General features: G+C 53.8%; 2 protein-coding genes and 1 pseudogene across 2 annotated transcripts; 1 reads left to right on the top strand and 2 right to left on the bottom strand.

Moving 5' to 3' along the window:
• Positions 1–60, bottom strand: part of LOC102825071 — an 8,991-nt pseudogene extending 8,931 nt beyond the window's left edge.
• A 4,762-nt stretch (positions 61–4,822) lies between these two features.
• On the top strand, positions 4,823–7,948 carry CDT1 (chromatin licensing and DNA replication factor 1). The gene is made up of 10 exons (XM_006860268.1): positions 4,823–5,089; positions 5,490–5,609; positions 5,681–5,835; positions 6,076–6,273; positions 6,363–6,508; positions 6,658–6,758; positions 6,864–7,052; positions 7,247–7,381; positions 7,450–7,651; positions 7,785–7,948. Exons 1-10 carry the CDS (start codon positions 4,823–4,825, stop codon positions 7,946–7,948), a joined length of 1,677 nt encoding a protein of 558 aa, XP_006860330.1.
• A 1,358-nt stretch (positions 7,949–9,306) lies between these two features.
• Positions 9,307–11,428, bottom strand: APRT (adenine phosphoribosyltransferase). Its single transcript, XM_006860107.1, has 5 exons — positions 11,349–11,428; positions 10,944–11,050; positions 9,742–9,875; positions 9,557–9,635; positions 9,307–9,449 (listed from the first exon to the last, which is right to left on the bottom strand). The coding sequence occupies exons 1-5, from the start codon at positions 11,426–11,428 to the stop codon at positions 9,307–9,309; spliced, it is 543 nt and encodes a 180-aa protein (XP_006860169.1).
• Between the last annotated feature and the right edge of the window lie 2,532 nt (positions 11,429–13,960).

Raw genomic sequence — 13,960 nt, 5'->3', positions numbered from 1 at the left:
AAAAGAGAATTATATCATTTTTCAGAATTCTCACCTTGCTTTTCCGTACACTTTGTCCATCTGTCAACAAGCTTTTGTAGTCCTTTATTTAAAAAATGTTTCAGGCTGAGCTGCAAGCAACAAATGCACCACTGTCTTCACTTCTTCATCAGAGGTGAATCTTCATCCTCGAAGGGCTACTTTCAGGGGACCAACCAGATCAAAGTCCGATGGAGCAAGATCGGGACTACAGGGAGGATGCTTTAGCATCTGAAAATGAAGTTTTTGCAGAGTGTCAACAGTGTGGACAGAGATGTGCAGACGATGACCACGTCCTTGGCTAGCAACCTCTGTGAAATCTGAAGTTTAGGCTTCGGCTCTTCAGTGAGCATCTCACTGTAACAAGCCCTGTTGATTGTTGAACCTTCTCCCTTACAGTGTTCCAATACTGGCCCTTAAGAGTCCCAGAAAATGGCCAGCATCAATTTTCCAGCCGATGGTTGGCTTTGGAACTGCTTTTGGCCAACGATGGAGGATGTTTCCAGTCCGTACTGTGCCATTTACTCTCAGGCTCGTAGTGATGAATCGTGTGTTGTATCACCAGTAAGGATTTTTTTTTTAAAAGAAACTTTTACCTTCCTTGGAGTATCAGGCCAAATTTGGTTTACAGATGCCCAAACGTTTCTGTGTCTGTTCATTCTTCAGTTGTGTCAGTATCCATCTCACACAAACTTTTTGAAACCCAATTCTGTCGTAGATTATTTCATAGGCAGAGCCATGGCTGACCTGCACATGATTTACCACAGAATTCACTGCCACTGTCGATTCGACAGAATCAGTTCATATTCGATGTTGTCATCAGCCATGATGGGGCATTCTACGAAAACCGCAGTGCGGATAAGTTTTGACTCACCCTTGTATGTTAACTGCAGTACAGGGTTTCTGAGAGCGGCTGGTGGCTTTGAACTGTCAACCTTGTGGTTACCAGTATAGCACTGCATTGTTGTGGTTGCTGTAGGGTACCACTCAGTCGGTTCCAACTCATAGTATGGGGTTTCCGAGGGGTAGTTGGTGGGTTTGAACCTCCGACCTTATGGTTAGCAATCCAGTGCTTATCCTACCTTTAATGCATAATAGTGGTGGTATGCTGTGGAGTCAGTTTAAGATAGGGCTATAAATCTTTATGGGAGCAGAAAGCCTCATCTTTTCCCATGGAGTAGCTGGTAGATTTGAACTACTGACCTCGCAGTAAGCAGTCTAGCTCATAATCCAGGGTTCCTTCCTTTAACACATGTTGTTAGATGCCAATGAGTTTGTACCAACTCATAGTGACCCTGTGCACAACAGACCGAAACACTGCCCAGTCCCACAGCAACCTCACAATCGTTCCTAGATTTGAGCATACTGCTGTTGTTAAGAGCTGTCAAGTCGGTTGGTTCCAACCCATAGCAACCTTGTATAGTGTTTCCAACGATCGGCTGGTGGGTTTGAACCACTGCTCTTGCAACTCAAACTGACCTTGCAGTCCAGCGCATTATCCAGCAGCACCACATCAAGACTCCATATTTGAGCATGTTGTTGTTGTTAAGTGCCATCATGTCAGTTCCACCCCACAGTGACCCTGTATCGGTTTCCGAGGAGAGGCTAGTGAGCTTGAATAATGCAGGCCAGCACATTAACCCACAGGGAAACACCAGGATTCCATTATTTGAATCCTACTGTGATTCCCCAGATCACTTTCTGTGCCCTTTGAGAAAAGCCAGATTTTCCCATTTGAGAACAGAACAGATGGAACATTACAGCTGGAAGAGACCACAGAGTGAGGGTCATCAGGCAGTTAGGCCAGTCAATTTTCACAAAGAGGCTTTCTGCACTCTCATCTAGTTCAATGCCTTTCAAACTTCCTTGTCCACATTCCACAGTGAGAAACACATTTCATCCAACATTTCATTTTGCAAACTTTTGAAAATATTGAAACATTGAAAGAATTTTACGACGAGCACTCACATACATGCCAGCCATACATATGTTATAATTAATGCTTTACTACACTGGCTTTAGAGTTCTGGTGTGGCACTGTAGGATGACCACTTGACCTCCAAGGTCAGTTTGAACAGCAGGTCACTGGTTCAAACTCACCAGCTGCTCCCTAGAAATGCAAGGTCACTATGAGTTGACTCCAGAGCACCTAACACTTGCGATACCACGTATCTGTCATATCCTTCAGTCCATCCATCGTAATCTCTGAATGTATCTCTGATGTGTGTGCACTGCTCACCCTTGAACCCCATCTGCCTGCGTGCCATTGGCTACCATTCAGCATTTGTTTATAAGCTTTTTAGATAAATTTACATACAGTGCAATGCACACCTCGTAAACATCCCTCTCTGTAACCTTTGATAAAGGTTCATTCACACCTGTGCAATACAGACTCCTGCTAAAATCAAGACCATTTATAGAATATTCCCTAAAGGTCCTTCCCAGGCAAATCCTGATCTGAGGCCCCAAAGGCAACTACAGCTTTGATTAAGAGATAGCATTTAATACTGTAGCCTAAAGCACAGACACCAACACAAAACTCTAACAATATGTAGGCTTAAAGTGAGGTCTCCTTCCTCTATACTGATATTTTGGACCCACTAAAAATTTGCTGAAGTCCTGGTATGGCATTACAGGTTATGTGCTGTGCTCAAGGTCGGTTTGAACCACAAGGTCGGTGGTTCAAACCACCAGCTGCTCCTTGGAAACCCTATACAGGATCACTATGAGCTGGAACCAACTTGGTGGCACTTAGCAATGACAACAGTAACTTGCTAGGATTGCTACTGTAGCACTGTAGGATCAACCCTGGACTGTGAGCCACAAGGTCGGCTGTTCAAACCCACCAGCTGGAGAAAGATGAGGCTTTCTGCTCCTGTAAAGATTTACAGCCTCGGAAACCCTGTACAGGATCACCGTGAGTCGGAACCGACTCCACCGCACACCACCACCAATTGCTCCGCAGGAAAAAGATCAGGCTTTCTGATCCCATAAAGACTTAGTCAGTAAAACCCCTTATAGGGCTGCTGAGTCAGAATTGACATCACTACAGTGGTTTTGTTTTTTGTTTTAAATACCTTGCTATGGAAACCTGGTGGCAAGGTGGGAGGTTTAAATTTATCCGCTGCTCCAAGGGAGGAAGACAAGGCTGTCTCCTTCTAAAAAGTTTAGAGTCTTTGAAACTCCTATAGGGACACCAGGAGCCTAAAGAGACTGCATGGCAGTGCTTTGCTGTGGTTTTTTAAAATAACTTGCCACCTGCTGTTTGGACTCCTGGTGTAGGATAAGCACTGGACTGCTAACCACAAAGTTGGAGTTCAAACCCACCTGCTGCTTCTGACAGGATTGCTGACTCAGAACTGCCTCATGCCACTTAACAACAACAACCTGCTGTTTACAAACCACAGGTCTAGTTGGCCATCCCATTCTTACAGACTGAGCAAGGGAGGCCCGGATCACTCAATGCCCCCTCCCAATGCATCATCCCAACTTTCTCACTCTACCATGCCACTTACGTCTCCATTATTTCAATTCTTTAAATAAACACGTTCATGTTTTTAGAATGTATTTAGAAACTTAGAAACATCAAAGCCCTTCCTGGTCCTCCCTCCTTCCAAAGGCAGCAGTGTGCCCCTTACAGATCTCAGAACTCCCCAGCAAGGACACGCCTGACCGCATTTTCCTGTAGTGGGAAATCTTACCTGGTCCGGAAGAAGTTCTGTCACCAGCTTCTCATGTATTCTAAGCTTGGTGTCTATTTTCAGAGAATGAAAGTCGAACATTCTAAGAACTAGTGCTTCATCTTAACCGGGTTGCAGGAAGCCCTTCCTTCCTTTTTTTAAATAGTTCTGTTGAGATATCATTTACATCCTTGAAGTTCACCCTTTTCAATTGTAGATGCAGTGGTTTTAGTAACCTATCACAATAAACTGGGAGGTCAGTAGCTTTGTACTGTGAACCACAGGGACCGTGGTTTGAGCCCACTGGTCACTCCATAGTGAAAAAGCTGAGGCTTTCTGCTCCCGCAAAACTTTACAGCCTGGAAAACCCGATATATAGGGTCGTTATCAGCACTTAGCAAGAACACATTATCTAATTCCCAAACATCCATCACTCTCATGGTAGTCCTTTCGGATACTTGCTCCCTGACTTCCCTGCTGCGGACTTTGAAGTTACCCAGTCCTTGTGCCTCAGTTTATTTCTACAGTGAAGATGCACACATCATTATAAACCGTAAGGATGAGTTTGGAGTTGTCCTCACCCCTCTGTGCACGTGGGATGTCTAGGGTCTTGAACCCCATGAGGTCCCTGCACCCCAGAGTTCCCATATCCTTTCCCGAAGTCCCTGCCTCCCACGAGGTCCCTGCACACCATCGATCCTCTCAGGTTAGTGCGCGCCCAGGGAATGCGTTCGTGCCACCGCGGAGCTGGATTGTAAACACTACGATCTGCGTACTTTACTGTTTTGCTTGGATTGCATTTGGTTCTGAAATGCTAGCGTACAATTCAGGAGTGCTGTAAAGTGCAAAACACACGTCAGGCTTGAAAAAAACCGCACAAAAGCTCAATGCCACCAGCACATACACGCTCTCTGACCTGAGTTGACCTCATTTCTCCCGCCTCTGCCCGGTGCTGCGACGCGCATGCGTCCCGGCGCGCCTACGCCCAAAGCACCATTTCCCCGCCTCAGGCCCTATAGGTTCGCCTGGAGAGGGGTGGGACTTGGGGCGGAGCCTGGGCGGGGCCGGGTGCGAAAAGCGCGCGAAGAGCGGCGCGAAAATCCACTTCCGCTTAGACCCAGACTATGGCGCAGCGCCGCGTCACGGACTTCTTTGCGCGCCGCCGCAGCGGGCCCCCGGCCGGTCCGCCGCTCATCAAACCGGCCCTGCTCACGCCGAGCCCCGCGAAGCCGGCGTCTGATGCCTCGGCACCTGGCACGAGCGACCCGCCGTCTGGCGGCAGCCGCAAGCGTACCCGCCCCTCCGCCAACCCCGCGCACGACGAGCCCGCGCCCCCAGCGCGCAGGAGGCTGCAGCTGCCTCTGCCACCCGCCCCCGAGCCTGCAGACGCGGTGAGGGGGCAGGGAGATTGTCCTAGAGGGAGGGGTAGGGAGGGGAAACTGAGGCCCGGGAGGGAGGGGACAGACAGAAGGGGAGGAGCCGAGAAGGGAAACTGAGGACTGGGAGGGAGGAAACAGACAAGGGGGAGGGAAAACTGAAGCCCTACCGAGAGAGGGTGGAAGGAAGGTGGGGGACAATAAAGGCATTGACGGGCTGGGGCAGGCCCTGGGGATGCTTGGAGCTTGTGAGGCTAAGGGTTGGCAGGGCAACAGACCTCTCCTGGTGGCCCACGCCCCTCCTGATTGGTTTTAGTCAAGGGCAGGTGCCTTTGTGGCAGGTGTCTACCATGTGCAGGTCTGCCCTGGAACCTGAGGCTTCAAGGGGGCACACTGTGAGTCCTTTCTCACCCAGGTCCCCAGCTCCACTTCTCCAGTGACCTCTGGGTCCCTAGTTCGCTCTTCTGTGCGTAAAAAGAGAAAGAATGCCACCCATCCAGGAAGCCATCGGCTCCGCCAGACCCAGGGAGACAAGGTGAGGAGGGCAGGTGAGGGCAGAGCTGGGGTGAGCTGGGGTGAGCTGGGCTGATACACTCTTTGTTCCAGGTCCCCGGGAAAGATGCTGCCTCTGAACTCCAGTTGTGCCTGCAGCGGGCACGGGAGCTGGGCGCACGAGTCCAGGCACTAAGGGCCCCAACCCAGGAGGGGGATACTGGAGAGTCCAGTGAGCCAGAGGCCAAGAGGGGTCCAACAGAGCCATGGTGAGCCTGATGGGGCTTGGAGGGCAGTGGAAACTGAGGCTGGGGGCGGGGGGTCAGGAACCCCCTTGAATCACAGACACAGCTGGCTGTGGCCTTCCTGCCTCACCTCATACTATGAGGGGGTGTCCCTGCAGGTGGGTTTCACTCCCCAGTTCCTAACAGTCCTCCAGGCCACTGTGCCTGCTGCTGGGAGCTGGGAGTGGATAAGGGGGTGCCTCTGACCAGGCCTGTCCCTCACAGTGGGGAGAAGACTCCTGCCTACCAGCGATTCCATGCCCTGGCCCAGCCTGGCATCCCGGGTCTGGTCCTGCCCTACAAGTACCAGGTACTGGCTGAGATGTTCCGCAGCATGGACACCATCGTTAGCATGCTGTACAACAGGGCTGAGACTGTGACCTTCACCAAAGTCAAGCAGGGCGTCCAGGACATGATGCGCAGGTGAGTGGCCTGTGGAGGTGTCATGCAGCTTGGACCCGGACCAGGTGCCCTGCTACGTTCCATCTAAGCCCCGCACTCTCATCCTGAAGGCGCTTCGAGGAGCGCAACGTGGGACAGATCAAAACTGTGTATCCGGATTCTTACCGCTTCCGCCAGGAATGCAATGTCCCCACCTTCAAAGACAGTGTCAAGCGGTCAGACTACCAGCTGACCATTGAGCCGCTGCTGGACCAGGGTGAGTGCTGGGCTCATGGGGTCTGGGGAGGGAACTCAGAGCCTCAGGTTTCCCCATGACACTGCACTCAGAAGCCTGGCACACATGGGCCCTAGGGCCTGGTCCCAGTTGGGCAGCAATGGGTGGCTCAGGACTGGACTCTCCCACAGAGGCTAGTGGGGCAGCCCGCCAACTGACGGCGTCTTGTCTTTTGCGGAGGCGGCACATTTTTGGCCAGAACCTGGTGGCACGGGTCAGGGAGCATCACAAGGTGAGTGGGAGTGGGTCGAGGACTGGGCAGCCAGGGGAGGTTCTTGTCTGGCTCCTTAGGGTCTGGGTCATCACCCAGCTGGGCTTCCATCCCCACCCACTATAGGTCTTCCTGGCTGCCCTGGATCCCCCCATGGACGTACCTGAGGACCAACTGACCCGCTGGCACCCCCGCTTTAATGTGGATGAGGTACCTGATATCGAGCCAGCCCAGCTACCCCAGCCACCCACCACAGAGAAGCCGTCCACTGCCCAGGAGGTGCTGGCCCGAGCTCGAGGCCTGATGTCACCCAGGGTGAGTCTGGGTCTTGAGGGTAGACCCAGGGCTCAGGTGGACTCCAGGCTAGTGCCCAGGGAGGCCGGCCTGTTCCCACGTGATGCATGGGTCTCAATTTGGCCATGGGGCTCGCAGCTGGTGTCGGGGAGTAAGTGGGGACCTGGAGGTGCACTTGCAGACACCTTGTGACCTCTTCCCCATCACTCCCTCAGATGGAGAAGGCTTTGAATGCCCTGGCCTTGCGCACAGTCATGCCCAGCAGTCCTGAATCTCCCCACCCGGCCCTGCCGGCCACCCCGGCCACCCCCAGCGCCCTGAAGGGGGTGTCACAGACTCTGCTGGAGCGGGTAGGTCATAGCTGTTCTGTTGGGTGGGGGTGTGGGGGCCGCCAGTTGACCTGCCTGTGTCCACCCAGGTCCGTGCCAAGGAGGCACAGAAGCAGCTGGCCCAGATGACTCGGCGCCCAGAGCAGGAAGAGCGGCTGCAGCGTCTAGAGCGGCTGCCTGAGCTGGCCCGTGTGCTGCGCAGCGTCTTTGTGTCTGAGCGGAAGCCGGCGCTCACCATGGAGGTGGCTTGCGCCAGGATGGTGGGCAGCTATCGTGCCCCCATGAGCCCCGGTACGGGCAGGTGCTCTGTGGCTGAGGGAGGAATGATGTGAGGGCCTAGGGAAAGCCTGGACTTGCCACATCACGTATCTGCCCATAGATGCCTGGGTCGGGGTTGGTCCCCTGACTTACTCTCTCCCTGCAGGGGACATGGAGCGACACCTGCAGCTGCTTGCGGAACTGCTGCCTGACTGGCTCCAACTGCACCACATCCGCACCGACACTTACCTCAAGCTGGACAAGTCGGCTGACCTTGCGGGCCTCACTGCTCGGCTGGCCCACCTGGCCCGCACTGAGGAGGGGCTGTGAGCCACTTACTGGTACCTGAGCACAGCCAGGCCCGTGGTTTATTCTCTTTTCTGTGTGATGCACTTTGTGGTGAGAGCTCTGGATTGGGTGGGTGGGTGGGTACTCGGATCTCTTGCCACCTCAGTGGTGGTCTGTCTCAGAGCTCCTGAACAGCATGTTAACATTAAAAGTCATGCCCATCGGTGGCTGTGTCTCTGCCGCTGTTGGGTGGGGTCCCAGGATCCTTGGGGGATGCTGGGGGCCTGGACACATTCAGTGTGGTAGAAGGCATCCCACACGCTCCCATCCTTGTTCCAGAACCTGGCAATGTGTAACCGTGATATGGCACAGAGGACTTTACAGATGGTTAAGGGGCAGTGGATCTGATTGGGAGGTGACACTGGGCTGTAGGCAGATGACAACCTAGCTTGGTGGCAGCAAAGAAGACTTGAAAGACTAATGAAGATGCATGTAAGGAGAATAAAAATCCTTACAAGTGGACCAGTTAAGACCAGTTAATACACAGAATCCACAATCAGTGTTCATGGAAGCAGCAGTCAAGAAATCAGACATGTTGCATTGGGAAAATCTGCAAAGGTAACAATTTGAGAACTTAGAAGTGTGCCCAACCTAAGGCATAGTATTTTCTATTACATCGTGCATGTGAATGTTGGACAATGAATAAGTAAGAGCAGAGAAGAATCGGTGTGTTGACAAAGAATATTAAAAGCACCATGGACTCCCAGAACAATGGAATGTACAGCCAGAGTGCTCCTTTGAAGCCACGATGCTGAGACTAGCCCGTGTACTTTGGACGTGTCATCAGGAATATTGATTGGTCCAAAGAACATCATGCTTGATGAAGTGGAGGGTCAGTGAAAAAAGATCCAGATGAGATGACTTGACACTGGCAGCCACATTGGGCTCCAACAATTGTCAACGTGACCTAGGACAGGAGTGGGAGAGACACTGCTGACCTCGAAGATGGAGGAGGGGCTTTGGCCAAGGGATGTGGACTCTCCCAGAGCTGAAAAAGGCAGGAATCCAGACTCTAGAAAGGCACCCTAACGCTGGGACTTCTGACCCCCAGAACTGTTTGTGTTTGAACCCAGTTTGTAGAAACCTCTTCACAGAGGTAATAGAACTTGTGTTGCACCCTAACTCTCTGAGCTCATTTCACGTGGCTCCCCCATCCATGTAGCCTCAACTGCTTGACTAAGAAGAACAGCAGCTGACACTTGTAGCAAAGTTGTTTACTCTCATTATTATGTACAAATAACACTGCCAGGACTATAAAAAGGGCCTGTGCCCACAGGAAGACTCACTGCACCCCAGGAATGGTTTTTTTTAAATCCCAGGTGGGCAGCTAGTGCCCCCCTTCATTCATACTGGAGGAGGGAGAAGAAGGGCACCGTCCCCAGCGTCTCCCGCCCCTTCAGTGAGGTCAGTTCCACCAGGCTGATGCACTCCAGCACCTGAGCCTGCACTTGGCCTAGCAGCTCACAGGCAGCCCGCATGGTTCCTGTAGAGTGGAGGTGGAGGGCAGGTTAAGCGGTGCCCCAACTCCTGAACCCCTGCCCTACCCTGTTCAGGAAGGCCTCCCCAAACATGTCAGGTTGGATCCCTCACCACCAGTGGCCAGCAGATCGTCCACCACGACCACCCTCTGGCCTGGCTCCAGGGCATCCCTCTGGATCTCCAGCTCTGCCTGCGGGAGAAGGCAACATGGTCCTCGGCCGGTAGAGGGTCTGGACTTTAATGAAGAGTCCTGTGTCTGTTTCCTACAAGGTTTGGGGAGCAGCTCCGATTCTCACCTTGCCGTACTCCAGTGTGTACGAGGCGTGTACTGTGGGGCCTGGCAGCTTGCCGCGCTTCCGGATAAGCACACATCCCAGACCAAGCTCCTGGGCTAGGGAGGGGCCAAACAGGAAACCCCGGGAGTCCACACCTGTCAAGGCAGGAGCTAGGGTGCTGGGCTGCACAAAAAAGGGGCCCCTAACTTTGTAGCCCATGTTTGTACAAATGGATTGCTGGGAACCAGGTCCACCCTACATGGTCCTGTTGAATGTGTAGCATTGGGCAGTTCAACTGGCCCCCAGCAAGCTGTAGGGGCCCCTTGACCCACTATAATGGGGCTGGCTGGGATGTGGGGAGCCCATACAGTTAGCATGGGAGCGGGCGCTGGACAGCCCCTTGCCCTTCAGCGGCAGTGTTTGCCCAGGGGCTGTGCATCAGGGGACTTGGTCAGCAGGCCTGCTATCAAGCAAGGTGGACATGTGTCCAGAAGCTCAGGGCACCCAAAGCACAGAAGGGAAGCTCTGTCTGGTGCTGAAGGAGGATTGGACTGCTAACCCCACAAGGTCAATGGTTCAAACCCATCGGCCACTCCCTGGAACCCCTATACAGGGTCACGATGAGGTGGAACCAACTTGACAACACTTAATAACCTAGACAGAGGGTGTAGCTGAGGAGGGCTGCCTGCACCTGCCTTGTGCTATAGTGCTGGGGTTGGGGGCCCTGGTCTCCTCCTCGGGCTCTTCCTCTGACCTTCCTTTCTACCTGATATACACAGTAGGTGCTTAATGCAGGTTTACAGGAAGGAAATATGAAAAAAGAAGCTTGGTTCAACAGATTCAGGCCAAACTCCCCCAGGGAGCTGTGGTGCACCTAGCAAGGTGTTAGCTGTGGCAGGTGCCATCCAGGCCTCAGCAGGAACTTGGAGGAGGGCTAGCTCTTGGCCACCATGGGAGCTGGGAGCAGGAATGCTTCCCTGCTCTGGGGAAGGGAGGCCCATGGAGGGACAACCTGCCCGTTCCCTCCTCCCCCCCCCCCCCCAATACCTGGGCCTCAGGTGAGTGACTCAGTGAGGTATAGCCTCGCCTCTGGGAGCCTCGTGATGCAGATCATGAGCAGATGAGCCACTAGACGTGCAGCCAGGACGCCTGGTCAGTAGGGAGCCCCGCAGGTACACAGTGGCAGACTCGCTACTGACGGTCACTGACCACTCCCCGTTTACCTGCGATGTAGTCGATCTTGCTGCCGTGGGTCTTCTTCAGGTGTCTGGCCAGGAGGCTGATGGAAGCGCGAAAGGAGTCGGGGTCCTTCAAGAGCGGCGAGATATCCCTGCCAACAGAGGCGGGCCGGGCGGTCAGCAAGTCTGTGGACCTGGCAGCTAGCCACGTGCCCATTGTACAGAGCGGGGAACTGAGGCACGCGGGGGTGACGTGTAGTCTTTAGGGCCACGGGGGTCCACGGGGGCCAGGAGGGCTGTACAAGAGGGCGAAGCAAGGTTCTACCGCACCTGAACCGGGAGGGGGACGGGGGCAGGGCGGGACTCAGCACAGATTCGGAGCCGCGCCCAGGACCCGGGGCTCCGTCTGTCCGTCCGCGCGGCACCTCGTAGCCCGGCCCGGCCCCTCACCTGAACAGCACGCCCGGCTTGGGGAAGTCCGGGAAGCTACGGATCCGCCGCGCGATCAGCTGCAGCTCAGAGTCCGCCATTATCAAAGCGGGTCGCGGTCCGGATCAGAGGGAACCCGGCCGGGCGCAGCAGCTCAGCGCAAGCGCAGGGTGGGGCGGGGTGGGCGGGGCGTCTGCACGAGGCGAGGAGGTGTGACTCCTAGCAGAGCTCTAGGGAGTTAAGCGCCTGCGCAGGGAGGCAGTAGGGGCGGGGCAAGGGCTCAAGGGTGCCTCAGCTTCCTTCAGCGTGTACCATATTTCATCGAATCTAAGTTGCCATCGATTTTAAGCCCTGCCATTAGTCTTGGTGTGACACTGCAGATTAATGCGCTGGATCATAAGATCGGCGGTTCAAGCTCACCAGCCACTCCTCTGAAACCCTACACAGGGTCGGAACCGACTTGATGGCACTTAACAACAACAAATTTGCTGCACAAAACCTCTTTAAAGTGTTGAAGAGCAAAGATATCAGATTGAGGACTAGGGTGCGCCTGACCCAAGCCATGGTGTTTTCAATAACCTCATATGCATGCGAAAGCTGGACAGTGAATAAGGAAGATCGTAGAAGAATTGATGCCTGTGAGTTGTGGTGTTGGAGGAGAATACTGAAAGTGCCGTGGACTACCAAAAGAACAAACAGAACTGTGTTGGAAAAAGTGCAGCCAGAGTGCTCCTTGGAGGCCAGGATGGCCAGACTTCGTCTCTCATACTTCAGACACATTGTCAGGAGGGACCAGTAGCTGGAGAAGAATATCATGTTTGGTAAGGTGGAGGGTTGGAGACCCACTAACAAGATGGATTGGCACAGTGGCAGCATCAATGGGCTCAAACGTAGCAACAACTGTGAGGTGGGCCCGGGACCAGGCAGTGTTTCATTCTGTTGTGCACAGGGTCGCTATGAGTTGGTACCGACTTGATGGCCCCTAACGACATCAGCACCAACATTAGTGGCTCTAGAGGATAAGCACTGGACTGCGAACCACAGATTGGTGGTTTGAGCCCACCACAAACTTTATGAGAGAAAGATAAGGCTTTCTGTTCCCTCAGAGATTTCCAGCTTCGGAAACCCTGTGTACGGGGTCGATTTGAGTCACAATCCACAACCTTCTCTTTGGCACTAAACATTAATGTACTCCTGAGAAAACGTGGGGACACTGTCCAGCGCAGCATCAATGACAATGGAGAGTGACCACGCAGCCAGTTAAATACCCTTCTTGTACAAGAGCTCCCACACGGTAACTGACTGCCCAGGAATGTTGGATGCACCCCTGGGTGACATCCCCTCCCTGTCCTCACAGTCTGGGCTTCCCTGCTGGTGACTCCACTCATTCTTGCTGGCCTGCGATGTCAGGAAGGCTGCTGGGCTGCCCCTACGGGTTCTGGGACTGCCCTGGACCCCCATGTGTGGACATTCCTTTCCTCCTAGGCCTGCTGACAGGCCCAGTTGTTCTAGTATTGGACTAACCCTCCAGAGGTGGCCGAGGGATGAGATAGGGGTGTCCCATAGAAGAAAGTGTTAGGCAAAGGTTTGGACAGCCTTGGTGGTGGTCCATGTGGTGGTCAGGGAGACCTGAGCAGATAGTGACTGGGAACCCATCCCAACTCTATAGGCTAGACAGGGAGATGGGGGGGCAGTGGGTGGGAGGCCACAAGGTACTGTGAGCCAGCCTTGTGTGTGTGTGTGTGGGGGGGCCTCAGTTCTAGAATTTCCTGTCTCTAGACATACAGGATACCAGGGGACCTCGGTTGTTGTTGTAAAGTTGTAAAGTGCCATCAAGTCAATACCAACCTATAGCGACCCTGTAAGGGTTTCCAAGGAACAGCTGGTGACCTTGAACCGCCAAACTTGCAGTTCAAACGGCTTTGTAGTCTGGTGCATTAACCCACAGTGCCACCCCAGGACTCCAAACCCAATCTCATTAAAAAAAAAAAAAAAGACAACCAAGCTAAACTGTCTGGGGTTGTTTAATTGGGAAACTGATCTCGAGTGATTTCTAAGTTTACAGTGTGTCTCTTTGGCATAGTCACGAGAGAAGAGTGGGCTTGGAGAGTCACTGTCTTGGGCACTGTCACTGCTGAGGATGGAGGGCCTGCGGGGCAAGGAGGGTGACAGCAACATGTCCCCCCCCCACTGAGAGGTGGGGATCTGTTCATCTCCCCAACACACCAGGAGGGGTGCAGGGGAAGGTGTGGGGCTGTGATCACGGTGCTCAGGGTCTGAACTAGGGTCTTGGCAGCTTGCCTTCAACATCAGGGCAGTGACAAATGATTTGTGCCCTGTGGGTCATGGGAGGGGCACTGGCTGGGACAAGGCCAGCCGGAGGCTGTGGGGGGGTGGGGGTGCGTGTGGATGCAGAGGCCCTGTGAGGTGGGGACTCGGGAGGGAGTGGTCTTCCCCATTATAAAGTTCCGTGGAGGTATGGGCGTCAAGGTGGGCCATCGTGGGGGCCACGTCCTGGTCATCTCCAGCCTTGCCAGTCCTCTGCCAGCCGTGGGGATGCCATCAGGTATGCAAGGCAGGGCTACTGTTGCCCAAGGCGGACAGAGCCTTCCCACCCCAGGCGTTGGACTGGG

The sequence above is a fragment of the Chrysochloris asiatica genome, unplaced genomic scaffold (genome assembly GCF_000296735.1).
Source record: "Chrysochloris asiatica unplaced genomic scaffold, ChrAsi1.0 scaffold00037, whole genome shotgun sequence".
Taxonomy (NCBI): Eukaryota; Metazoa; Chordata; class Mammalia; order Afrosoricida; family Chrysochloridae; genus Chrysochloris; species Chrysochloris asiatica.
Note: the sequence above shows the minus strand (reverse complement) of the source record. Positions and strands in the feature narration are given on the sequence as shown.